This window comes from Cricetulus griseus, chromosome 6 (genome assembly GCF_003668045.3).
Source record: "Cricetulus griseus strain 17A/GY chromosome 6, alternate assembly CriGri-PICRH-1.0, whole genome shotgun sequence".
NCBI lineage: Eukaryota > Metazoa > Chordata > Mammalia > Rodentia > Cricetidae > Cricetulus > Cricetulus griseus.
The window spans coordinates 4,637,864-4,662,384 of NC_048599.1; the positions used below are offsets into that span (position 1 = coordinate 4,637,864).

Sequence of the window (24,521 nt, forward strand, 5' to 3'; positions counted from 1 at the left end):
CCTCAGTGACCACTGCATAGGGACAGGAAAAAAAAAAAAAACAAAAAACAAAAAACTGTGTTGTTAAGCGGAGCCCCAGATTTGCCTCCGAGGCCTTGCTCTGCTGTGACAGGAGGTATCCAGCAGTCCTCTGGGTCCTGCTGGAATTTTGGATGGTCTGGCAAGGCAGGCATGAAGGCGGTCATTTTGCTTTCTGACTGCCTGCCACCAAGCACAGGTAAGAGGCACCCACTTGGAGCCTCTCAGCCACCACCTGGAGATATCCTGGGATAAAATACTAGGGATTTTCTTACAAAAGAGGGAATGGCTTTGTGCCATGGGGCTGCCAACTATAACTCATGGGGCACTTGAGGAAGGGAAATTCTTTGATTATGAATACTAGATGTGGGTCCCATTTCTTTCTTGGTTCCTCATCTTGGAAGAGTCTGGTTCAGGGACTCTTTCCCAGAACTCCAGGGGCTCACGATATGTGTGCCAAGTGAAAATTTCCTTTAAGAGCAATTCCAGAAGGAGCATGCCTTCCTTCCTCTCTGTGAAGGAGAGCCTGGACCTTTTGGGGGAACGGGGTTCAGAAAGCCAGGCTAGGGTCCAACGCTGGGGATGACACATATCTCGTTCTTCCGGACTCAGGGGCTCTATCTCTGTGTGTTCCTAGGGAAGGCCTAGCCTAAAACGGGATTATCTCTCCAGAATAGGGAGACAGAAGCATCGTGGGCTGGGTGGGCCACGGAGGCCTGCAGAGCCCTGCCCTGCTCCAGGGTGCCTGGGTCTCTGAGAGCAATCTGACAATTGTGCTCTGTGAGTCCACCGTGGCTGGTGACACTCTTAGGTCCGGGGTCTGCTTGTATGACCTCCTCCGTGACCCCAAGTTCTGCCCATCCGCTGATCCCTGGGGAGCAGATTCTGCCCTGGGGGTTGCCGGGCGGGGCCGGGGCAGGAGAAGCAGGAAGGCCCCGCCCCCGGGGTGTGTCCAACTTGGGCGCCTCCTAAAGGACCGGGCGGGGCTGCCAGAGCGCGTGGGTCCTTGGGTCAGGTCAAAGGGTCGAAGGTGCAGCGCGTGACCCAGGATCCTAGCAGGCTCGGAGCAGGAGCATGGCGTCGTCGGGGTCGGTGCAGCAGCCGCGGCTGGTGCTGCTGATGCTGGTGCTGGCTGGCGCGGCGCGGGCCAGCCTCTACTTCCGTCCGGGCCGGACCTGCTACCACCCCCTTCGCGGGGACCAGATTGCCCAGCTGGGGCGCAGGTGGGCGCGGGGCCGTGTCTGGGGAGAAAGAGGGCACACTTCTGGGCCAGGCTCGGGCCCCCTGGCACCCGGGACCTTGCTTCCCTCTGGGCCACCCTTGCTTCCTTTGACCTGGGAAATTCCATCCCTTCCTTTTGGAAAAACTTTCACATCCGGGAAACTTTGGTGTTTGCTAGATGGGGCATTCCTCACCCTTCTGTCCCTAGTTGGTGAGCACTAGGGTAATTAGAGAGATGCTCTGTCACCATCAGCTTCCAACTAGTGCTGGGTTCTGCTGGTGGCTCTTTTGGTGATGAGGGACCAAGCTCGGGAACTTCCACATTTTGGGGAAAGGAAGAAGACTCCTTGTGGCCTGTGGCCCTGGTGGGGGAGGGGAGGCCCCAGGTGTTCCAGGGTTGATTTCCACGATGGTGACCTCTTTCCAGGACTTACCCTCGGCCGCATGAGTACCTGTCCCCATCGGATATCCCCAAGAACTGGGATTGGAGAAACGTGAAGGGTGTCAACTACGCCAGCATCACCAGGAACCAGCACATCCCACAGTACTGCGGCTCCTGCTGGGCTCACGGCAGCACCAGTGCCATGGCAGGTGGGTGGTCTGGGCTCCAGGATAAGCCCAAGGCAGAGCCAGTACCCTGGCTACATGCATGGCTGCACTTCACCTCCCCCCCCCCCCCCAGGCTGCCTCTAGGTGAGCCATGATAGCCACAGTCCAGGGTTTCCAGGCCTGGTGAATCTCTACCAGGATCCAGGCTGGGTTTCTTTCCCCTCTGCCAGAGTGAGGTGACTTTATCACTCTCCTGTGGGATCATTTAGGGCCTCTGTGGGACAGGCCTGGACTGGAACCCCGTGACAAGTGGCTCCAGGGTACCCTCCCTTCCCCAGAACTTGTGACTTCAGCCTTTGAATAGATGGAAGCAACATTGCAAAATCACTGAGCTGACAGCCTGTATTTGGACTGGGGAAGTGAAACTTCTCCGTAGCAGTTGTTATTTGGGGTTAGCATGCCCCCCAGCTTGAAATGGCCAGCGTCTCTCCCTTAAATCTTAGCCTGGCCACCACAGGGGCAAGAAGAAGGTGCAGGAGGAAGAGAGAACCCTACTGAGGTCCACACATTCAGAGAACTGCTGAGCCCTTCCTTGCTAGAGGGAGCAGCAGCCAGGAAGCGCCATCCAGCCTGTAGCAGGTAGACTCAGCTTTGCCACCTCCAGAGGTGGCCCTGGAAGCCAGTGAAGAAGGGACTCTCCTAGCTGGGAGTGTGACTCAGGCTGTGGCCTTTCTCTTGATCTGGTGTCTTTCTGGCCTGGCCTTAGTTTAGGATGGGGAACTGGTGGCGCCCATGACTGCAGGCCTCACGTAGGCCTCTTGCCTGCCAGTGGGCTCTCAGTTCCCAGCCTAGGAAGCCTCTGTCAGGTCACAGGACCCCACTGTGAGATGTGTGACAGCTGGGGTTCAGCCCATTAGCCTGGGCTCTTTCTTTAGGGTGAGGGGCTCCTGACTGAGGATGCAGTCTGTACCCCAGAGCCTGTAGCTGTTGCACCTGTAGTCACCTCTGGGGTCTGGGACGCACTGCTGACCCTCAAGAGGCCGGGAGAAGGCAAGGTGGCCTGAGAAGGTTCAGCATGAGAAGGAAGCCCAACAGGCGTGTGTCAGGATGTGAGGGGAAGACCCGTAGCCAAGGGTCAGAGCACTTAGGAGTGGGGCCCGCAGGGCTGGTGTTGGGGAAGTGACAAGACCTTCTGAGCAGAGCACAAGGTGGGGTGAGGGCGATGGGAGCCGAAGGGTCATCGGGTCAGTGGAGTGAGGTACATGAGGGGGGTGCAGAGCGTTAGGGGGTAGGAGGATGTCTGGAGGCTGTTGGGCCTTGTGCCCTCCCTCTTAGATGGGTACTGAGCCATATCAATGTTGCCTCTGCCCCACTGCAAGAGAGGAACGTCTCTGGGAAAATCACTGCTTCATCCTTTCTTCCTGAATCCCTGACATCTTCATCAGTAGCAGGCAAGGGCTTGCTTCCTCTTTCTCCGAGCAGACACCAAAAGGGGACTTCCACAGGGCCCTGGCCAAGTGCCAGCAGTGGGACCAGTTTGCCTCTCCCCATCTCTGGGTGGTTCAGCATCCAAGCTTCTCTCTATGAGGACGCCTAGCGTCATTATAGGAGGTCATCTCATACCTTCATCATCACTTCCAATAGGTGACCAAGAGAGAGCCCCTTGGCCCCACCCACCACTCACTTGCCCCTGCTGGGTTATCTGGAGCCCCCACCTCCTCCTCTCTGTCCTGGAGCCTTCACCTGCTCACTTCCACTCTACCCCTGTCATTACTGAGAGTCACGAGTCAGTGTACCCAGGCCTCCTCCTGTTGGGGTGAAGTGAGACCCCTACTGTACCACACCCCCGTGTCTCCTCTCTCTGCCTCCCTGCTCGCCTCCCCTAGCTCCTTGGCTTCACTGCTCTCCATGTTTCTGAGTTCCGTGTTCCCACTTGTGACCTATTCCCAGACTCACTTTTGTATCCATCCCTCTGGCCGGCATCCCCGTTCCCTCCAGCCCCAGACGTTCAGGTCATCCTCACCATCTTACCCACATCCTTCCCCTGAGGGTACTTAGGCAAAACTCAGAGGTTATCTGACTCTCATCCTATGTTGCTCCTACCAACTGGTCATAGGTCCCTTAGCTGTTCCCTTAGTCCTTAATAAAGGAGCTAGGTGGCGTCTTTCCCAGCACCCTGGCTCCTGTCTGGTGTCAGACGAGATTCCCAGGATGTGCCTGTTAAACTCAAGTCCCGTCATAGTTCTTTATTTGACACCATCTCAGGATCCCACTTAGACCAATGACAGGGTCGTCTCTGACCTCCAGAGCCTGCAGTTCGGCTCTTCCTCCATCTTGTCCTCACGCCAGCAGGTGAGGCATAAAGTCCCTGCATGTGCAAGCTGCTCTCTGCCTCCTGTCCTCACTTCTCTCCCGGGATGGCGTCTTAGTCACCGCTCTGTTGCTGTGAAGGGACAGCATGACTAAGGCAACTGGAAAGCATTTAATTGGGGCTTGCTTACAGTTTCAGAGGGTGAGTCATGGTGAGGAGCACGGCAGCAGGATGGAGCTGGAGCAGTAGCCGAGTCAGAGAGACCTGGTTTTGGTGTAGGCTTTTTAAATCTCAAAGCCCAGCCCCAGTGACACACCTCCTCCATTAAGGCCACATCTCCTAATCCTTCCCAAACAGTCCACCAACTAGAGACCATGCATTCATATATGTGAGACTGTGGGGGCCGTTCTCATTCAAACCACTCCAGATGGACGTCTCCCAGGCTCCCCTATGGACATGATACCTTAGGGCCTGGATGCTCTCCAGAGAATCTCCTTGAAGTGCTACTCTGCTTACCCATCCATCATCTTGCCTCTTATGCCATGGTCCAGGCCCACAGGGCAGGGCTTGCTCTTGCTGGCTTGTGTCTACCATTTGCATAGTGCTCGGCACACAGAAGGTGTGAACGGAAATCTGATAAAGAAAAGGAAGCCAAATCAGAAGGGGTAGAGTGGATTGTGTAGAGGGGCCAGCTCAAGAAGCCTGCAACGTCTGGAGCCACTTAGTTGCTTAGATTGAAACTAGACATTATGTCAGATGTAGAAGACGCCAGGCCTGAGGCTATCCAGCCAGCCACTGCTCTCGGCCTTAGCTGAGGTCACCAGAAGGGAGCGACCAGAGAAGAGGAGGAAAGGGCTCTCCTCAAGCCTCAGGAAACACACACTGCCAGGTTGAATGCCGAAGAGACACCCCGGGCACTTCCAGAAGGCTGGAGTGTCCCCTCTGCTGACCCTCTGAAAGAGGCAGTTGGATAAGAGTGAAGAAGGGGTCAGGATGGGTAGGTGGTATCTACATAGGGACCTTGACAAGAGCGACTTGGAAGGCCAAAGAGAGACTACAGGCAGTGGTGGATGGTACTTAACATTGCCCAGGCAAGGTGTAGAGTCCTGGGGCCCTGGGGTGGACTCTGGGAAAGGCAGGTCTGCGGGCTTGACGATGCCCCTCATTGAGAGGTGAACTGTTGCTGGGGATGTAGAGGGAGGAGGGCTGCAGGAAGCTAGAGGAAGGAGACCCGAGGGATAGGCCCATGCACCGAGGGCAGCTGGGAGCCTGCTTGTCTTTGGCACAGCAAGCACATTCCGGGCACAGAAACGGGTCTAAATGGTGACAAGACAAGGTCTGGTTTTGCTGAGGCCATCAAGCCTGTGTGTGCAGGGTATACGAGGAGTGATGGTTCTAGAAGGTTCTGTGCTGTTAGATGGCAGCCTTGTGGAGCAGGACCAAAGTGAGAGAGTATGTATGGGAGGTGACTCAGGGCTGAAATCCGTAGGATGGAGGGAGAACAAAGATAGGCTTTGCCTTCAGGGGAGGAACAGTGGAGACTAGGAGACAAGGCCTGGGGGGCATGGCTGGTGTGTGTTGTGTGTATAGCTTGAGAGTGAAGAGCAGGATGGTTTTTCAGGATACAGAATAGCCAGGCCCTGGTTGATGCTTTGATCCTAGCTGCCCTTAGTGTGTGGGCCGAGCACATGAGCACTGAGAGCTGCTGTCTGGCCCCTCACTAGGGCTCATCTGTCTCCCTGGGCTGTGCTTTTCCCTAGAGATGCCCACGCCAGCCTTATGCCCACACCAAATGTATGGTCTGTAACTGGTCTCTAGACTCCTCACACAGGTGGTTTTGTTGCCATCCTGTGGCAGGTGCTTCTTGGGACCTCCAGCTCTGGCTTTGCCTTGTGACACATGCAGACACACACAGACATGAAGGTGCCCAAGGAAGACCAGAGTATGTCTTTGAAGCCACAGCTGAGCTGAGGCCTCCACAGTAGAAGGACCAGCGGGCAGAGCCCTATGGCATTTGGGGATCTTGGTTGGTACTGACCAGGGTGCTGTCCGTTGCAGACCGCATCAACATCAAGAGGAAAGGTGCGTGGCCCTCCACCCTGCTTTCCGTCCAGAACGTCATCGACTGTGGCAATGCTGGCTCCTGCGAGGGAGGCAATGACCTTCCGGTGTGGGCATACGCCCATAAGCATGGTATCCCTGACGAGACCTGCAACAACTACCAGGCCAAGGACCAAGGTAGGCCCTGCCTGTGCCTCCACATCGCTGTACTCCTTCTGAGGGACAGTGGCTGAGAACCCAAGTGTCCCTCATCTGTCATCCTGTGACTGGGATGCTGAAGAGGGTGGGGGTGGAGACTGCAGCCCTCAGGATGAGCTGAGTGGCTCCTGGCTTGGGCTCCAGGATTATCTAATGTCACTTTGAACCTGGTGGGTTGGGGTTGGGATGACCGAATGCTGGAGCCCATGGTCCTTGTTGAGTTTAGCATGGAGAGAGAACAGAAGAACAGCACCCCAGACTGGGATGTGCCTCAGTAAGCGGGTGGTTGCTTGCCGTTCACGGGGACCTAGGCTCTATCTCCAGCCCCTGTAGCCAGGATTGGGTGTGGTGTGAGTTCTCCTGCCTGGCGTTTGGATGGATTTTTTATAAAGGGAGGTAGAGGCGGGCAGCTGATGTCCCTTTGCCACCATCTGGAGCAGAGAGCAGGTGGTGTGGCTTCTCTGTGAGCTTCCAGTTGACCTGCCCAGCTGGGATGGAGCACCGGCCTGGTTCCGGCCCCACAGTCCTGGACAGATCATGAATGGGCCAAGCAGCCTGGTCCAGAAGCCCATGTTGGCACATCCCTTTCCCGCTGCTTTCTTTGGAAACCCAAAAGGAAACTCCTGGACCCAAATCCATCCTTCATAGCTGTAAGCTTTGACCTTTAGATCTCCCTCATGGCTACAGCAGGGTGCTCTGGGGGACTCCGAGGTGCCTAGAGTACAGTTGGTCTCTCTGCATCACCCATGTCGGTGGTGTTCTCTTGCCTACCTCATGGATCTGACTGCCTCACCCCAAAGAATTGAAAGAATCCTCTGCCTATTTGGATGAGTCCTTTGTCTCGGATGGTTAAACCCGCCCAGGGGCAGAGACCCCTGCTAGGGAAACAGATACAGGGTGGAGGAAAGGCAATGGACTGCTTTGTGGAATTTCCTTATCAATTCTCCTCCACTCCCAAACTGGTGTCATCCAGCTGAGGCTGGGTCCCCCTGGTCTCCCCAGACTCAAAGGTGTTTGGGTTCCTAAGAACCACTCAACAGTCTCCCCTCTGTAGGAACAAAGGTAACCCCGGAGCCACCGTATTCCTGGTGCACCTCACACTGAGCACTGGTGTTTGGGGGACAAATTAAACTGGTAATGTAATCCTCCAGGAGCTTACTGTCTCCGGGAAGGGTCTGGACAGAGGTACACACACACAGAGGTCAGCCTCATGGGTGTCTTCCTCCCTCACGCTCTACCTTGTTCTCTCTCGGAGCCTAGAGCTCATTGCTTTGCAAGTGGACTTCAGAGACCCCTGATTTCAGCACCCAGGGCCTGGATTACGGGCATGAACCATCAATGCTGACTTTACGTGGGTGCTGAGTATCCAAACTCAGGTCCTCGTGTGTAGGCACGTCACTGACAGATTTCCCCCGCCCTTAAACCTAAGTCGTTTTTCCTTCATTTTTTAAAAACAAAATACATTTATTCAGCAACAGTGATATCTTTTAGAATTATAGCATACAGTGGAAAATAGCAGGTTTCTGAGTATTTCCAAATTCGCTCTTCGAGTTTCGTGTGCAATGAATGACTATTCCCAGACATTCTCAGAACTTTCAAAATTAGGATTATTATCAACATACTTTTAGCAACCTTCACATTCTGTTATTTGGACAACTAAAATTCTTGTTTAATTCGAGTTTCGTGTGCAATGAATGACTATTCCCAGACATTCTCAGAACTTTCAAAATTAGGATTATTATCAACATACTTTTAGCAACCTTCACATTCTGTTATTTGGACAACTAAAATTCTTGTTTAATGCATGATTGGTATTCATTAAATAAAAGAGCTATGGCCTGCAGGAGTGTTCAATACAAAACATAATTTACAATTCAGATCCCCAAGTGAGGCAGTGGCCCCTTGTGAAATCACAAATGGACACTCCCCATCAAGGACACATTTTATATTAAAAATGTATGATTCCACCTGGTGGTGCACACCTTTAATCCCAGCACTCAGGAGGCAGAGGCAGAGGCAGGCAGATCTCTGAGTTTGATGTCAGCTTGGTCTCCAGAGCTAGTTTCAAGACAGCCAGGGACTTAGAATTTCTCTAATTCTAAAAACTAGAAAGAAAAACAAATGTGTTTCCTCGGAAGGACATTCAAAGGACTTACAGGGAACATCTTGTGGATGCGATTGATGTCATTAGCAAGCATTTTGCCCTTTTTAAATTGTTCTCTCCACGTTACAGGCACGCACACTTGCTTACTTGTACACGTATACACGGTGGGCGGTGCATATGAATGAGAACAGGGTTTCTTTCTTTCTGAGTTTGGGTCACTTTGCTTCATATTATAAATGCTAAGTCCATTCATTCTTTCTGCGAATTTTGTGATTGCATTTTTCTTCGGGGTAGTATTCGAGTTTCAAGTGTGCCCGGTTTCCATTACCCACTCTTCTGTTGATGGACAACTAGTTTGATTCCAGTTCCTTGCAGGAAATGAAGCAGCAATAAGCATGGGTGTGCAAGTATGTCTGTGGTAGGGTGTGGAGTTCTCGGGATATATGCACAGGGGTGAAACAGCTGGCCCACATGGTCAGTCTATTTTTAATTTTTGAGGGATCTCCAAGCTGATTTCCATAGTGGCTGTATTAATTTGCACAAGCAGTAAATAAGGCTTCCTTTTTTTCCCAAAAATCCTCTCCAAATTTGTGGTCAGATTTTTTTTTTTTTTTTTTTTTTTTTTTTTTGGTTTTTCGAGACAGGGTTTCTCTGTGTAGCTTTGGAGCCTATCCTGGCACTCGCTCTGGAGACCAGGCTGGCCTTGAACTCACAGAGATCCGCCTGCCTCTGCCTTCCGAGTGCTGGGATTAAAGGAGTGCGCCACCAACGCCCGGCCAGTGATCAGATTTCTTGACCATAGCCATTCCTACAAGGGTGAGGTAATTTCTCAACGTAGTTTTTAATTTGCATTTCCCCAATTGCTTGACAACTAGTGCCCCCCCCTCCCCCCCCCCCCCCCGGCCTTTGAGACAGGGTCTCACTGTGTAGCCCTGACTGTTCTGTAACTTACTGTGTGGACCAGGCCTCAAGCCCACAGAGATGCACCTGTCTCTGTCTCCCAAGTGCTGGGATTAAAGGTGGCGTATGCCAGTTCCATGGGCTGTGTGCTCGGCTGTTTCCTTTTCTGCACAGACCTGTCTTATTTTCCGGTGGTCTCGTCTGCTATTGGTGTTTTATTCAGGAAGTTGTAGCCTACCCTTGAATCTGGAGGGACATCCCTATATTTTGTCTAGAACTTTGTGTTTCAGGTTTTAACGTCTTTGATCCAGTGTGAATTGATTTTGTATGGGATGAAAGGCACAAATGTAGTTTTGCTTTGCTTAGGTTGATATCTAGTTTTCCCAGCACCATTGGTTGAATAGGCTTTTTTCCAATGTGTGTGTTTGCCTCCTCTGTCTTGAGTTAAGGGGCATAGTTTTGTCAGTTATTTCCAGGTTTTGTCTTTCTGTCTGTTTCTGTGTCAGCACCCGTCTTTGTCACTATGCTCTGTAATGTAATTTGAGGTCAGTTATTGAGACACCCCAAGTTATGTTCTTACTCCTCCTTAGGATTGCTTTGGCTACCCATGTAAACTGGATTCTGATATTTCTCAAGCCAAATAACAACAGGATGCATTTCTTTAAATCGAGTACATTGGCCTGTGGACTCACTGGCCAGTAGTAAGAAGGGCAGCTTTAGAGTGCCTACTGTATACTTACTAACCAAAGTGTGTTCTTTCTGCTCTGCCACAGCCTGGGAGGCTTTGCATCATGCCTCTGCAGCTGAGAGAAGCGAATAATAGAGGGCACCTGAGAGCTGGATGGTTTCCGCTATCAGCTGACAAATGGCGGGCTAAATCAGAGACCTGGAGAGGACCAGGCGGGCTCCATTAGGGGGTTAATGAGGAGACGTGTCATGCTGACTTCTTGTGTTCTAGACTGTGACAAGTTTAACCAGTGTGGGACCTGCACCGAATTCAAAGTGTGCCACACCATCCAGAACTACACCCGCTGGAGAGTGGGTGACTACGGCTCCCTGTCGGGTCGGGAGAAGATGATGGCAGAGATATACGCCAATGGTCCCATCAGGTGAGCAAGAGGTCCCTCAGATAGATAGCCACGTGGGGTCTGTGCGCATGCATGCACCTGTGTCTTGTTCGCTCTTCCCACCTGGCTGGTCTGACCCCAGCTCTTGAGTACCACGTAATCATCTTTGCCTGTAAAGATGTTGGCTTTCTCAGAAGCCATTGGCCAGGGAACTTGTGTGTAAGCTAGGTGAAGCCCGTTTGCATGGTGGGGTCCCCACAGCAGGACTCGGTACGGTAACCCAGGTGCCACAAGGGCTGATGTGCTTGTGGCATTGATAACGGCATGGATGGCTTTTCTCAGCTGCGGGATAATGGTGACCGAGAAGATGGATAACTACACAGGAGGCATCTATGCCGAGCTCCAGGAGCAGACCTCTATCAACCACATCGTCTCTGTGGCTGGCTGGGGTGTCAGCAGTGATGGCATTGAGTACTGGATTGTCCGTAACTCATGGGGTGAACCCTGGGTAATACAATTCCCTGTTTTCCACGAATACTTTTGAGTTAGGTCAAAATTCCAGGGGAGGAAGACGGCAGGTTGTGGATTTTAGGCACAGTGTTACCTTTTAATCACTCCAGACACATGGGTACTCTGAAAGGGCCAGGAGGAAGATGTGGACATGGTGGCACACCAGCCATGTCCACCGCATGGCCGCAAGTGCGGTCTTAGTAGTTGACAGTCACGTTCTTACACTAACTGCCTACAGAGTGCCCTTGGGTTAAGTACTGACCGATAGGACCCAGTCAGAGCTTTGTCGGGACCCCAGGCTCTGCAGGGCCAGGGCTGGGCTGAGGATAGTGGAACAGGCTAGGCCTGCAGAAGAGAGTGGCGAGCAGAGGGCGTGTCCCGAGGCACTAATGCAGAGCTCTTGCTCCTAACAGGGTGAGAGGGGCTGGATGAGGATCGTGACCAGCACCTACAAAGGAGGCACGGGTGCCAGCTACAACCTCGCCATTGAGGAGGCCTGCACATATGGGGACCCCATTGTTTAAGTACACGTCTCTGGAAACAATGTTGTAAACCATGCCAGGGATGGATGGGGTGATTAACACTGGACAGCTAGAAACAGTGCTTGTGGACATGACGACCAGTGTGGACTGCAGAAGCCATCCCAAGAAGAGATGGTAAAGGAGGAGCCCACCTCCCCGTTGCCCTCAGGATCAGAGGCCTGCCTTCAGCCACCTGGGGAAGACAGCTATGGTCTACAACAGTTCTGATCTCACCCTAGGATCGATCCATGGGAGAGGGTAACAATTCCAGGATGCCTAAGTGATGAATAAAGTATCCGGATTCCCCCAAACTCTTGAGTCTGTGCACTTTATTTACAAGGGAATAGCGCATGTGGACACACACCGCCCAGCCCATCATAACTCATGGCAAGTTTAAACAGTAACACAACCAACCACCTGGGTCATTGGTAGAAAACTCACATAAACCCTAGAAGTGATTCATCCTCACTACCCCAGGGCCTACTGGGTGCCTCCTCAGAGGTGCATACACCTGACTCCTGCATGTGGTGTGTGGTGCAGGGGTCACACTGACAACAGGGGGCTGTACACCACAGCAGCTTCTCCTGGGCACTGCAAACACAGTCCTTTTAGAAAAGCTGCCTGCCCCCTCCCAGCAGACCCGGCTTCCTTCCAGGAGGCTGGTTTGGCCTCTTCACAAGCAGCTTCGGGAACCAGTCCTCTAGCCCTCCTGAATTGGGCCCAGCAGGTTCTGCTTCGGCTCTGGATGCTCTCAGTTCATCATGATGAAGTTAGCCTTGCAATGGGCTGTACAAGAACACATGGCCACTGGGTTAGAGCAGGTGAGCATGGGCTGGGCCATGGCTGCAAAGGGGTGTTTAAGGGGCCTTACCAATGAACTCTGTCACAGGGTCATGCTCGCCCTCTGCTTTGATGGTGCCTGCAATGCTGTCATTTTCCAAGATGGGGAGAAAAAGCTGCACAAAGTCCGAGGTGTATGGTGGGGCGATGACATCCAAAACCTAGTGGGGAGACCTCAGCGTTACTGCACCTGCTGGTGTGGGGCCCAGCACTCAACTGCAGGCAGTGAGGTGGCGGGCTGTGTGAGATGGTCCCACCCTTCCTGAGGTTTCCCTGGAGACACCCCCAGAGGACCCACAGGGGATGTGTATTTAATAAACCACCAGTGTCACCATGATTACCGAGAGCATGGCTCTCAGAGTTGGGAACCGCAGAGATGACATGAAGCCTGAAGGGCTGGGCTACTGAACTGAGTGAGCCCTGAAGCCCTGGTGCTACTGACCTCAGTGACGAAGTAGCGAATGAGTGAGATGTCGGTGTCCAGCTTCTCCAGGCACTTGCGGATATAACTGACCACAGGAAGCACATAGCCACGGCTCAGCAGGTGGACCATCCTGTCCAGCAGGGTCTTTTTCAACTCGAGCTGTGGAAGAGCAGGGCCAGGGGAGCAGGTCAGAGCTGGCAGAGGCTTTCCCAAGCCCCAACAAGCCCCGGGGTGCAGCTCACCTGCTCCATTACGTCCAGCTGGGAGTGTTCAGTCTCAAAAAGCTTAACAAGCAGCTGCAGAACCTGGGGATGCAGGAGCTGGTGGCAGGTGCTGATCTGTGGGCAGCCAAGGAGGTGGCACTGAGGCACCTACTGGTTCTCTGGGCTCACTAGCAGTACACAGGGAATGCACGGGATTGTCCAGCCAACCAAGGTGGCTCACCACTGACGGGGACAGCACTCATCAGGTTCTAGGCCTCCCTTCTGGTAACACCTGATAGACACATCTACAGGGTTCTTGAAAGGAGAGCCTCCCACCGGACACAAACCACCAGCTCTGAAGAGAGTGTCTCCTAACCTTACCTCAGGGCAAAGATCCAAGACACAGACCGCCGTATACCTCACAAGTGGCCCTTCCGTCCCCTTACCTCATCCAGCAAGGCCAGGTGAACTGGTGTGTGGTCAGTCTGTAGCTGGAAGTATCTCGGTTCTGACACCGTCCAATCTACCCACTTCAGGACACCCATCGCCACTACCGGGAACCTACAGAAAGATAAGGTACGAGGCTTCCTTTGACCAAGAACAGGGGAAAGGAGGCTGAAATACACCAAGGAACAATAAAGGGTTGGGAAGCAAGGACAGACAAAGTCTGGGGAACCCCCAGTGACACTCCCTTCACTCTGGCCTGCAGGAGTGGCTCACGGCGGAAGTGGTTTGATGAGACCAACTCCTTCAGAAGGGATTTGATCCTCAGCTCCTTCAGACCCTCCAGAACCGAAAAGGAAATGATCACCAGTACAAAAGCCTGGGCTCACACTCCCCCTTATTTCAGAGTCTTGGCTTAGTAGCTTTACTACTTTCTTTAAATCAATTTTCTAATTCTGGATGTCCTTTCTCTGCTCTGTGGGGGTCTGCTGAACAGATTCCTGGCCAAAGAGCACCTAAAAACACTCATGCTGCCGCAGCTAACTTCTCCATGTGTGCTAAGAATGAGAAACCTGAGCTCTTGCTGGCTCCACATCAGAGTGCACCCTCCAACCATGGGGACAGGAGGACTGGCACCCCAGGGACCGGATGGAGACGGGGGACACACTCACCTAATGCACTGATAGAGTGTACTCAGCTCGGCTACCAGCTCGGAGGCCCCTTTGTTCTCATTGCAACACAAATTGTGGACAGTTTCTACAGCCTTCGACGTGGACTTCAGCTCATCTTTGCCAATGCTAACCCGCTTGTTCTGAAACCATACAAGCTGGTGAGTGATGATGGGAGTGTGGCCTTGCTGTGGGGTACCCCGGGATGGCCCCTTCCCTATCTGCAGAGTCAAAAGTCAATTCAACTGTCAAACTGCACAGTCACACAGCCCACAGAAACCAGGAGTCACAGGCTGCTGTGTGGGAGGCTCAAGAAACTCAACTGGATCCCACTACCCAGTCCTAGTGTAAAGGATGTCACAAAACCCTGCAGGCACTGAGCTCTTTCGGGATCTTGTACACAATGGTAAAGGCATTTTCACTGCTACACGGGCTTGAGGTTCTTGCAGCCAAATCCCCACACAGTACCAGAGCCGAGGAGGCCACAGGTTCTTAGCGCCGACAGTACCTTCTTCCAGGTCTCCACCACGCTAGCGGCGTAAGCCAGGATGTGGATGTATTTGTGCTTGTGGTCCTGGTTGATCTTGGCTCCTGGCTTGAACAGTGACTGCATGAACAGATCCAGGAAGGCAGGTACCCGGATCTAAGGAGAGGCATACTCGGGAGTGGGCTGGAAGGAGGGAGGCCCTGGCTCACCCACCTGTAGGGCTCTGACAGGGTGAAGGCTGAAGGAAAGGGTGGAAATGGAGAGCTCAAGAGCACAGGGCGTACCTCTGTGGTGAAACATTTGCCTAGAATGTGACAGGTACTGGCTTCAATTCTAGTAGTGCCAGCCAAGTTAGGAGGAGGGCTTATGCCAGGTGTAGCTGTGCCTGTATCCCCTAGCACCCAGCGAAGCCAGGGCAGGAGGGCCAGCCCAGTTTGAGACCAGCTTGACTCTAATGATGAAAACTATTTCCACAGGGACCAGCAGGCATGGCCTGAAGAGAATGAGGGGACCTGGAGGCCTCCCCGAGCCACCCTGACACCTGGCGTGGGGCACCTGGCCTCACGAAGCATAGGCAGCTTACGAGCTCCACAGGAGGAGGGTCCATGCTGGTGAACATCTTGAACAAGACTGTGATGTCTGCAGGGTTCAGTGCTCCCCTGGACAGCATGGCGCCGAGAGCTTGGCAGGCCCGGGGGTAGGAGGCAGCTGTGCCCAAGGCCAGCGTGATCTGACTGGCGTCATGGCCTCTGGTTGGAAAGTCACACACCATCACTAACAGCTTTCTTTTTTCTTTCACTTTTAAACATTCACTGCTGAGCTGGTGGGGACCCCTGTGATTTCCCACAGTTCTGTCATTTACTCTTTTGACTAACTGACCCCTGGGAACAACAGCTACAATGAGCTGCGAAAGACTCTGATGTAGCTGTAACCTCCAGGAGGGATTCTCACACCCTGCACACCTCATTAGGGAAGACTTGGCAGCAGAAAATGAGCACCTCGGACTCCATGAAGAAGCAGGGCACTGGAGACCAGGCCAGGGCTTTTCTGCTGTTCAATGTCTCCTAGCACAAGCGAGCACAAGTGCCCACAGCACGTACCACGTTCTTAGCAAAGAGCCAACAGCACAGCCCTCTACTAGGCCCAGCCGTGGACTAGGACCACAGCTTTTCTGAGGATAAAGAAGAGCAGGGCAAGTGAAAGCATCTCTTACTTCTCCTGGGCGAAGCGCTGGACTTCCTGAGCGACCCTGCGCACTGCAGAGCCACCCTGCTCCTCCTGGGCCAGCACGGACATCATGGCCTGTGCAAACAGGTATGTGTGCTCCCCATGGCACACCATCTTCTACAAGGTTGCAGGGAGACAAAGTTCAGGTCACAGGGCTAAATGCAGACAAAAGGGGTTCTGGCCAGGGTTCTCTGACCTGGAGGTGCTTTACGGGGAGGGGGGAGGGGGACGGGACACTCCCAAAGCCCGACCTCAGGCAACCCCCTTCCACCTGAGACTCAGAGGGGCTTACTGCAAACTCAGGAAGATTTTTCTCGAGGTTTTCCTCTCCTCCATCCAAGATGGTGGCTAGAGAGGTCCGGAGCACTCTGGAGAACACTTCCAACTGCTGGCAGGCTGTGGACACGCTGGTGATCTCCCCTTGGTACCCCGCATCAGAAATGAGCTGCCATATAACCCAAAGGCCAAGGTCAGCATCTGGGGACCCCACTTTCAGAGCGGTTAGTTAGTCAACCACATATCATGAGTGAGCCAAGCAAGCACTGGTTTTGATCCTCAACTTCTCCTGTGTTTCCTGCCGTGCCACCAGCTGGGTGCGTGCTGGCCCAGAGTCACTGTCTCATCTGAGCCTTGGTGTCTGAAGAAGCAGATAGGCCTGGGCTGCCTGAGGCCCTCAGCACTCATGCACAATATAAACTCCATTGTGCCCAACCCTGAAATAGTCAATCCAACCTGAGCACAGACACTAATCCTCTGCTCCCTTGCTCAGTGTGAGGGTGGTGAAAGGAAAAGGATGGCAAGCCCACAGGGAAGAACTACCAAGAAGATCACAGGGTGGACCCTCTTTTGGGGACTCCAGGACTCGCCCTACCTTCACAGTGAAGTTGAGCATCAAACAGTCAGGATGGGCTTCAGCCAGCTTATAAAACAGATCTCTCCATGTGGTGTGCGCGATCATCTGCTCAAGCCACGCTGGGGTCTGCCAGAAACGAAGGGCAAAGCCAAAGGCTTCTCCTTAGTCTAGGAAGTCTATTGCATGAGCAATCATTTCAACTGGAAGAGACCTGGGGTGTCCCCAGCTCTGGGGAAGCAGGGCTTGCTGTGGTCATGCAGCTGGCTGGATAGTAGGCTTCCTGGGTGCCTGTTCACAGCTTTTGAAAGATCGGCCTAACTCCTCAAAAGGGTATGGAAACATGCTCTCTGGGAGACACACACAAAGCCCATGGAACATGTATCCCTGGGCACATCATGCCCCATGCCCTTGGCAGAAGAAAGAAAAGGCAACTGGGATAGCACAGGTGGCTCCGCCCATGGCTCCCTTGAGTGAGTGATGAACTGGGCCATGACCAGGCTCCCCTGGCTGCTCCTGCCACTGCCTGACTCCACAACAATGTCACTTGGGACCATTTCCAAAAATCTGAGATGTTTCCTATACCTGCCTTCCTACCCTTCCCTTCTGCTCTCGGGGGCTGACCCACAGCCTGGATCCCGCAGTCTCCCGCAGTATTTAGACACATTCTGGACAAGACTTCCACCATGACTTCCTGTATACATAATGTCTTCTGACCCCACACCTGCACCCAGGGGTCGGTAGGAGGCTCTGGACCTTCTCTTTGTCTCAGCACTGGCAGCCTCCCATGCAGAGAATGCAGAGGAAGCCAGCAAAGGCCCTGGGGTGTGTGGTCATAGGTCAGCATCCCTCACCTCTCCTTCTTCGGTGAAAATAGAATCTGCTTTCCGGGGGTCAAAATGCTTGATCAGCAAACTCTTCAGGTGGTTTTCCACAGTCTCCTGTACCTGCACTGGCTCAACACCTGGGGGGAAATGGGGGCTTTACCTGAAGCCCCTCCCTCACCCTCCTCCCTCACCCCAGTACACAGAGACAGCATGGCAGTCAGCCAGTAGCACAGAGTTTCTACTGACCACTGGGGTGGCAAAGGTGCTGGACCCCTTAGAACCGGTTTCTAGATCTATTCAGTGGTAAGACCCCCCCAAAGAAACAAACACAGTATGAGTCCATGAGACAGCTACCCTTCCTGTGTGGCCAGGAGAGAGAGATCTTCAAACTCTCACTCATCAAAGACAGAGGGCCAGAGCCAACAGGTGAGGAGCTAGAAAGTACACTCTGCCCCCATGGAGAGAGCAGGTGCAGTCAAGAGCCACAGTTGGAGCCAGTCACCCTGACAGTGGGGAGGCAGCTGGTTTCCGGACAGTGCTTGAGTGACGTCACTGTACCCAATTCAGTGGATTTACAGTAAGGCTCTATTTTGATCACATTAGCTAAAAGCCATCATCGAGCCAGTCCTAAATTATCTGCCATTTAGTGCTGGCTGTAACAGGCCTCTTGAAAGGCAACACTGAGCACACACTGTGTGACCCTGTAATTCTATGGTTGCGGAAGTAGCTTGGTGAGAACTCCATTCAAAGGCTACCTGCAACCCCAGTGAATGACTCAGCTCAGAGTGGAGCACACAGGGAGGGGTCAGTCCTTCTGCCTTTGGCTCTTGGAGACCAAGGATGCTCAGAATTTATCAGTGCTGTAAGGTGACTGTCCAGGTGGCAAGATGTCCTGTTAATTCTAGAGTTTATATATTATCCTTCTATAGTCTTTGATAGAGTTGAAGACAGATAATTAAGGTTATAGTTTTCTTCAGTTATTATAAAAGATAAGTTATCCTTTATTTAGACAGAAAAGAGGAAATGATGGGGAATGTACTTCTATGTATGTTTATCTTATTGATTGTTAAATAAAATACTGTTTGGCCAATGAGACAGCAAGTTAGACAGGACTAGAAGTCAAAGAGGATTCTGGGAAATGTAGTAGCGAAGTGGTGATCCAGGCTGGAAGTGACATAGCAAGGAGACTCATATTTAAGTGAAAGAGAAACAGGAAGGATCCCTTTTTTTCCCTTCGGCTCCTGCTCCAGCGGCACAATGTGATCCACTGACAAAGAGGGACGCCAATAAGGCGTCCGATAAGATAAGTCTTATAAAATATATAGATTTATGATAATTAAGACTGAGCTAGCAGATGAAAAGTCCTAGTCATTGGCCAAACAGCATTGTACCTAATACAAGTTTCTGTGTATTCATTTGGGCCCTAACTCGGGCGGGCAGCTTGCGTAAAGTGTACACGTGGCGGTGGGGCTCGGTGGCTTTTGGCGGAAAGATTTATTGTAACAGTAAGGACCCAAAGGCCCCTTGCAGGGGATGAGTGAAGAAGCTGGGGACATGGCTAGTGCTTAAAGAACCTGCCATGTGCACACAAGGATCAGAATTTGGATACCCACACCCATTTAAAAATACTAGGTAGGCATGGTGGCACACCCATAATTCCACTTTGGAGGTAGAGATGGGATCCCCAGAACAAGCTCAATAGTGTCTAGCCATAGCAGCAAACCCTGGGCTTGACTGAGACCCCTTTAACGAGTAAGGTAATAGAGGAATCAATCTCAGATGACTCTCAAAGTCAACCTTGGCCTCCATCTGCATGCATACACACACACAAGGGATGAGTGGCCAGGACAGGGACTGCCCTCTCAAGCACCTGTCTGAATAAGCCACTCGGCCAGCAGGTTCACAGTCTGGGCCACGGCGGTATAGTTCTCAGACAAGAGCTGGATGACGTTTTCTGGAGAGCCTCCTGCCTGGAAATACCTGGGAAGAAGAAAATGGAGGCCTTTACATTGAGGGGACACAGAGGAGCCGGGGTGGACAGAGGGCAGGAGGAAGGTATGGGCAGGTTTAAGGTTCTTCCAAGGTGCCAAGGGGCTCTACAAGCCTTCTGTTCCAAGGTCACATGCTACAAAACTCCCCGAGTCCCCAAGTGTGCACGCCGCGCCCACACACCTCTTCAGAGTGTTGAATATGGAGGGCTCCATTATGTAGTCTCGGGTGGAGAACTTATGCAGACACTCCTGCTGCACCTCAGCATCGTCCTCTCCCCCGGAATCATCTTCCTGCTGTGGGAAAGGCAAGAGCCGGGAGAGGTGTTCCCTAATGTCAATGCCCCGCACTCCTGCCGTAAAGATGTGTAATGCGGTCTGCTTTCAAAGTGTCACCCGTGTGATTTCAGCTGACTATATCGACCTCACGATGTGGGCCGGACAGGAGGCAGCTTCAAAGGGTCAGGAACTGCACCAAGCAGGCCGTACAGCCAGCCCACGGTGGCCAACCAGGTACTCTATGCATGCCGTCCTCTTTTAAATAAAGACACTCATGATACCACACCAGTCAACACTTGTGAGGACTCCACAAGCTGACCTACGGGAGGGTCAAGAATAACAACTGACCTTCGGCTCAACAGCCAGTCACCACTGCTACTCACATGGTCTCCAACAAAGACCAACAAAGTGATCTGAAGGCAAGAGCCGCCAAGTTAGTCTTGGAAAGTCAAGATCACTTGACTCGAATCAGCAGGCCTGGCTAGAGCTGGACACAAACAACCTCAGGCTGAACCCACGCAAGCATGGTGGACTGAGTGACCCCAGGTCTGTCTGGCTGCCCATCTGTCCTAACAGCAAGCAGGAGCTCTGTGACAATGACTGCACTGACACTGGGAACCTAGAAAATACAAGAGAAAGCTTTTCCCTGGAAGGAGTTTAGAAACTAGGAGACCAACCTCCAGGCAACTGACGTAGTTGAGATAGGAGCTAAGCCAGGAACCGGTGAGAACCAGCCAGATTCAGCCCTCTTCCTGTTCTTGTAAATAAAGTTTTATTGAAACACGCTCATATCCACTCTGTCATGTATCATTACCCGTGACTACTTTCCCTAATCTGGTTGGTAAGTAGCTGTGGCGCAGTCCCACACAACCTAATGTATTTACTATGTGGCTCTTACAGGAACTTTCTGGACTCTCTGAAAGCAATGTGCCGAGCAGACAGAACCTGATGAACTGGGGTGCGTTCTCTCAGACTGCATATGAGGGGTGCTATGCAGGCTATGCTTCACCCTGAGAGCCTCTCGATGTGTCAACATAGCCGGGCTGCTACCCTGTCCCCACCCCACCATTATTTGACACCAGGCGGTGCCCCTGCTCACACATCTGCAGCTACCCCTGGACCTTTGTCCTGACCACTCCAGATGCAAACATACAGCACGGTTCTTTTCACTCAGCAGTCAAGCAGGACTCCAAACTCGTGATGTCCGACCGACCCTGTCTTTCCCTGGGAACACATCTGCCCACAAAACTCTATTTTAATAGAGGACTCCTCCCACCGTCCACCTGTCACCACCCTGGAAGTTCCCCCGGTTTCTCCTCCCCTCATTCCCCTCCCATATCCTGCCAGCAAGACCCCCATCCCATCTCCCATACAAGGGTCTGATCTGGCATTTCTTTCTTGTATGCTTACTATACCAATACCTCCACATGCCTCTATCTGACACCTACCGAAATCATGCTACCCACAAGTCTCACCTAGCTGCTTAACGTTCCCATCTCCTTCAGGGAGCCCAAAACAAAAACAAAAAACAAAAAAAGAAAAGAAAATCCAAGCTCTAGCATGACTCTGCCCTGTGTGACCTGCCCAGTCCCCCTGTCATGTACAATCTGCAGCCCAACTCATCAATGTATCTGTCAACCAACTGCCCTCAGCGTCCACCATCTGGACTCAAGGAGAACACAGCTCATGACACCGTCCTCCAACTCTCCAAGCACAGTCAGAGAAGAAGCAAGGGTGTGCGAGTGCAAGCGTGTCCAGGGTTTTCACATTGCACTACAACACCCTCATCTAAGTCAGGACACCTAAGTCAAGGTTGAACACCCTGACAGCGTGTCACACCCATCAGGGAAAACTCTTGAGGTTAACAGGCCAAACCAGTGTCATGAAGACTGAAATTTGGGGCTAGGCGTTGGTGGTGCACGCCTTTAATCCCAGCACCCGGGAGGCAGAGGCAGGCGGATCTCTGTGGATTCGAGGCCAGCCTGGTCTACAAAGCTACACAGATAAACCCTATCTCGAAAAACAAAAACAACATAAAAAGACTAAAATTCAGTGACATCTAGAACAGACCCTGCAACTCCTGACCTCAACATGCACAAAACATGGAAAACCACGTCAACCAAGCTAACCCACAATGCACTTTCTTGTGTCTGTGTGGTGTATCGATGTGTCTCAGCGTAAATGTTGGGGGGGTTAAGGTGGGGTGCCTTCTTCAGTCACCCTCCACTTCACTCTCTGGCCTCTCACTGACTCAGTTTACTGATTAGGTTCCACTGGCTGGCAAGGGAGCTTCAGGGATTCTCCCGGGATCCCCACAACTGGTATACCTCACTGCATCCTATACTCATTCAAAGCTCGCCTGGCTCTGTTAAAAGAAAAAACAGGCAAATCCCCAGGCTCCCCTGCACCCTGTCCTGCTGGGTTTATGTCAACCATCCGCCTGGGCGGGTCTGAGCTGGGAAACTGGAGGGTGCCACTCCCGCAACTCTCACTGCAAACCCTGTCCGGCTCTCCCAGGATGGATGGGACAACGCAAATGTGTGGGGAAAAGTTTGGGCTGTGGAGCTAAGAGTCTGTTCACTCCGCCACTCTCACTGGGAGTCAGCGCGCACGGGGAAACTGAGGCCGCCAAAGGGGCGGGAGCGGCCGCTTGCTTGGGGCCCGGGGTCGGAGGTCAGGGAGTCAAGGGTCAGCAGGCCGGCTGTGACCCCCACGTCCACGCCCCCCGCACCCGGGGCCTGGCCGGCGCGGACGCCGCGAGGACGAGGCAGAGACGCGGCTTCCGGGCGGGACGCCGCCTGCCCTCTCACCTGGCCGCCGTCCGCCTCTTCGCCCCACTCCGGCGCGCTCCCGAAGTAGTCTTCAGCCATAATCGTACCCGGCGCGGGGCCCGCCATACTTGCCGCGAGTCCTCACTGCGCGTGCGCGGGAGCCGGCCCATGAAAGTGCGCGTGCGTGGTTCCGGGCTGCGCTCCCAGGCTTCGCGCAGGGCTCGAGGGGCGGGGCCCGGCGTGGGCGGGGCCTGGAGGGGGCGGGGCCGACGCTTGGGCTTGCTAGGCGGGAAGGCTCTCTCAAGAGCAGACCTGGTGGAGTCTCAGAGCTGTTTTTCCTTTGGAGACGGGGTCTCACTCTGCAGTGCAAGCCGGCCTCGGATGGCCGTGAAGACCTCCAACCTCCAGCCAGCTTAGCTTTGCCTGTCCCGTGCAACTACCAACTGAGCTCCCCCAGCTCCCGGGATCGCGTCTGTGGCTCACGGAGACACACGTTCTGATTTCTTTTACCACAGGCAAAAAGTACTCGGGGCAGCATGTTTAAAACGTATTTCCTAGCCGGGCATTGGTGGCGCACGCCTTTAATCCCAGCACTCGGGAGGCAGAGGCAGGCTGATCTCTGTGAGTTCAAGTCCAGCCTGGTCTGCAAGAGCTAGTTCCAGGACAGCCTCCAAAGCCACAGAGAAACCCTGTCTCGAAAAACCAAAAAAAAAACAAAAACACCAACCCCCCCCCCAAAAAAAACAAAAAAAACAAAAAACGTATTTCTGGCGGAGGAGGCCCTACAGCCTACAAAAGCCATGAGTGGGGCCTGGAAGAGGACCCTCTGGAGACCAAGGCTGGCAGGTAGCAAATGGCCTCAGATAATGACCTTTGAGATTGACACCATGGGCTCGGGATGTTGATGGTGAGAGTCTAGAGCAGCCGTGCTCGGCCCTCCTAACGCTACCACCCTACAGTTCCTCATGTTGTGGTGACCTCCCCACCATAAAATTATTTTCGCGTCTGCTCCATGACTGTAATTTTGCTACTGTTATGCATCATAGTGTAAATATCTGACATGTAGGATATCTGACACGCAACTCCTGTGAAAATGTCATTTGACCCCCAAAAGGGGTCGCGACCCACAGGTTGAGAATCGCTGGTCTAGCAAAAAGGGCCCTACAGTGCAGACGTCGATCATGTCCGCAGAGGCGGTTGAGGTACCTAGACTTCTAGTCTGTGTACCCACAGGTAGACCAACAGGAGAGTAAGTTCTTCCAGGGATGGTGGTGAGTCAGGCTGGGGACCTGGTGGATTGGAGGTGACCCTGGGAGGCTGCTTTGTGGGTGGTGGTGGTTTGTAGATCCTGACTCAATGGCTCTATATCCAGCTCACACGACAAAGGTATTTCCAGTTCCTGGGTGCCCTGCTGTGGGCTTGTTTCAGGCTCATTTTTACTTGTTTTCTGGAAATGTTGGGAATAATAAACACCTATTAAACTCCTAGTATGGGACTTTAAAAAGGCAAATGATACCTGAGCAGAAGCAGACAAATTAATGTATGAATAATTAATTGCACCTACAGAACCAGGGATTGGCTGGGCGTTGGTGGCACACGCCTTTAAACCCAGCACTCAGGAGGCAGAGGCAGGCAGATCTCTGTGAGTTTGAGGCCAGCCTGGTCTCCAGAGGGAGTGCCAGGATAGGCTCCAAAGCTACACAGAGAAACCCTGTCTCCAAAAAACAAAAAACAAAAAACAACAAAACCCAGGGATTGTCTAATTCACCTCTCCCTCAACCAAAAGTTTACTTATTATGAAACAGGTTAACAGACAACCCCTAATGGGAGCATTGCATTCAGTCTGCTTCACTGTTGTTAGGATAACTCATCTCTAGGACTCACCTCCTCACATACTATCAGCCTGTTGTTTTCTGGACAGACCCATCTGGAATGATGTCATTAGCTTTCATTACCGACAATTAACCCTCCGAAGTTATCCTTTCCCTTGTTTAAGATGCCTTGGGAGCCAGGAGTTGGACTCACTTGAACCATTAAAGGCATCTTTACTGAG

At 52.7% G+C, this 24,521-nt stretch overlaps 2 protein-coding genes across 3 annotated transcripts; one reads left to right on the plus strand and one right to left on the minus strand.

The window, feature by feature from the left end:
* Window positions 1-986: 986 nt before the first annotated feature.
* On the plus strand, window positions 987-11,771 carry Ctsz (cathepsin Z). Its single transcript, XM_027419853.1, has 6 exons — window positions 987-1,241; window positions 1,667-1,830; window positions 6,158-6,337; window positions 10,321-10,471; window positions 10,772-10,937; window positions 11,353-11,771. Exons 1-6 carry the CDS (start codon window positions 1,093-1,095, stop codon window positions 11,461-11,463), a joined length of 921 nt encoding a protein of 306 aa, XP_027275654.1. The 5' UTR covers window positions 987-1,092; the 3' UTR covers window positions 11,464-11,771.
* Window position 11,772: 1 nt separating this feature from the next.
* Nelfcd (negative elongation factor complex member C/D) lies at window positions 11,773-22,664 on the minus strand. 2 transcript variants are annotated; one of them, XM_027419851.2, is made up of 15 exons: window positions 22,508-22,664; window positions 19,603-19,715; window positions 19,301-19,410; window positions 17,458-17,567; window positions 16,625-16,732; window positions 16,046-16,198; window positions 15,740-15,870; window positions 15,110-15,275; window positions 14,548-14,682; window positions 14,043-14,182; window positions 13,374-13,488; window positions 12,967-13,062; window positions 12,743-12,883; window positions 12,332-12,461; window positions 11,773-12,246 (listed from the first exon to the last, which is right to left on the minus strand). In XM_027419851.2, exons 1-15 carry the CDS (start codon window positions 22,592-22,594, stop codon window positions 12,212-12,214), a joined length of 1,770 nt encoding a protein of 589 aa, XP_027275652.1. In that variant the 5' UTR covers window positions 22,595-22,664; the 3' UTR covers window positions 11,773-12,211. The 2 variants fall into 2 exon arrangements, with proteins under 2 accessions (XP_027275652.1, XP_027275653.1); XM_027419852.2 differs by having other exon boundaries at window positions 19,603-19,712; window positions 22,508-22,655.
* Between the last annotated feature and the right edge of the window lie 1,857 nt (window positions 22,665-24,521).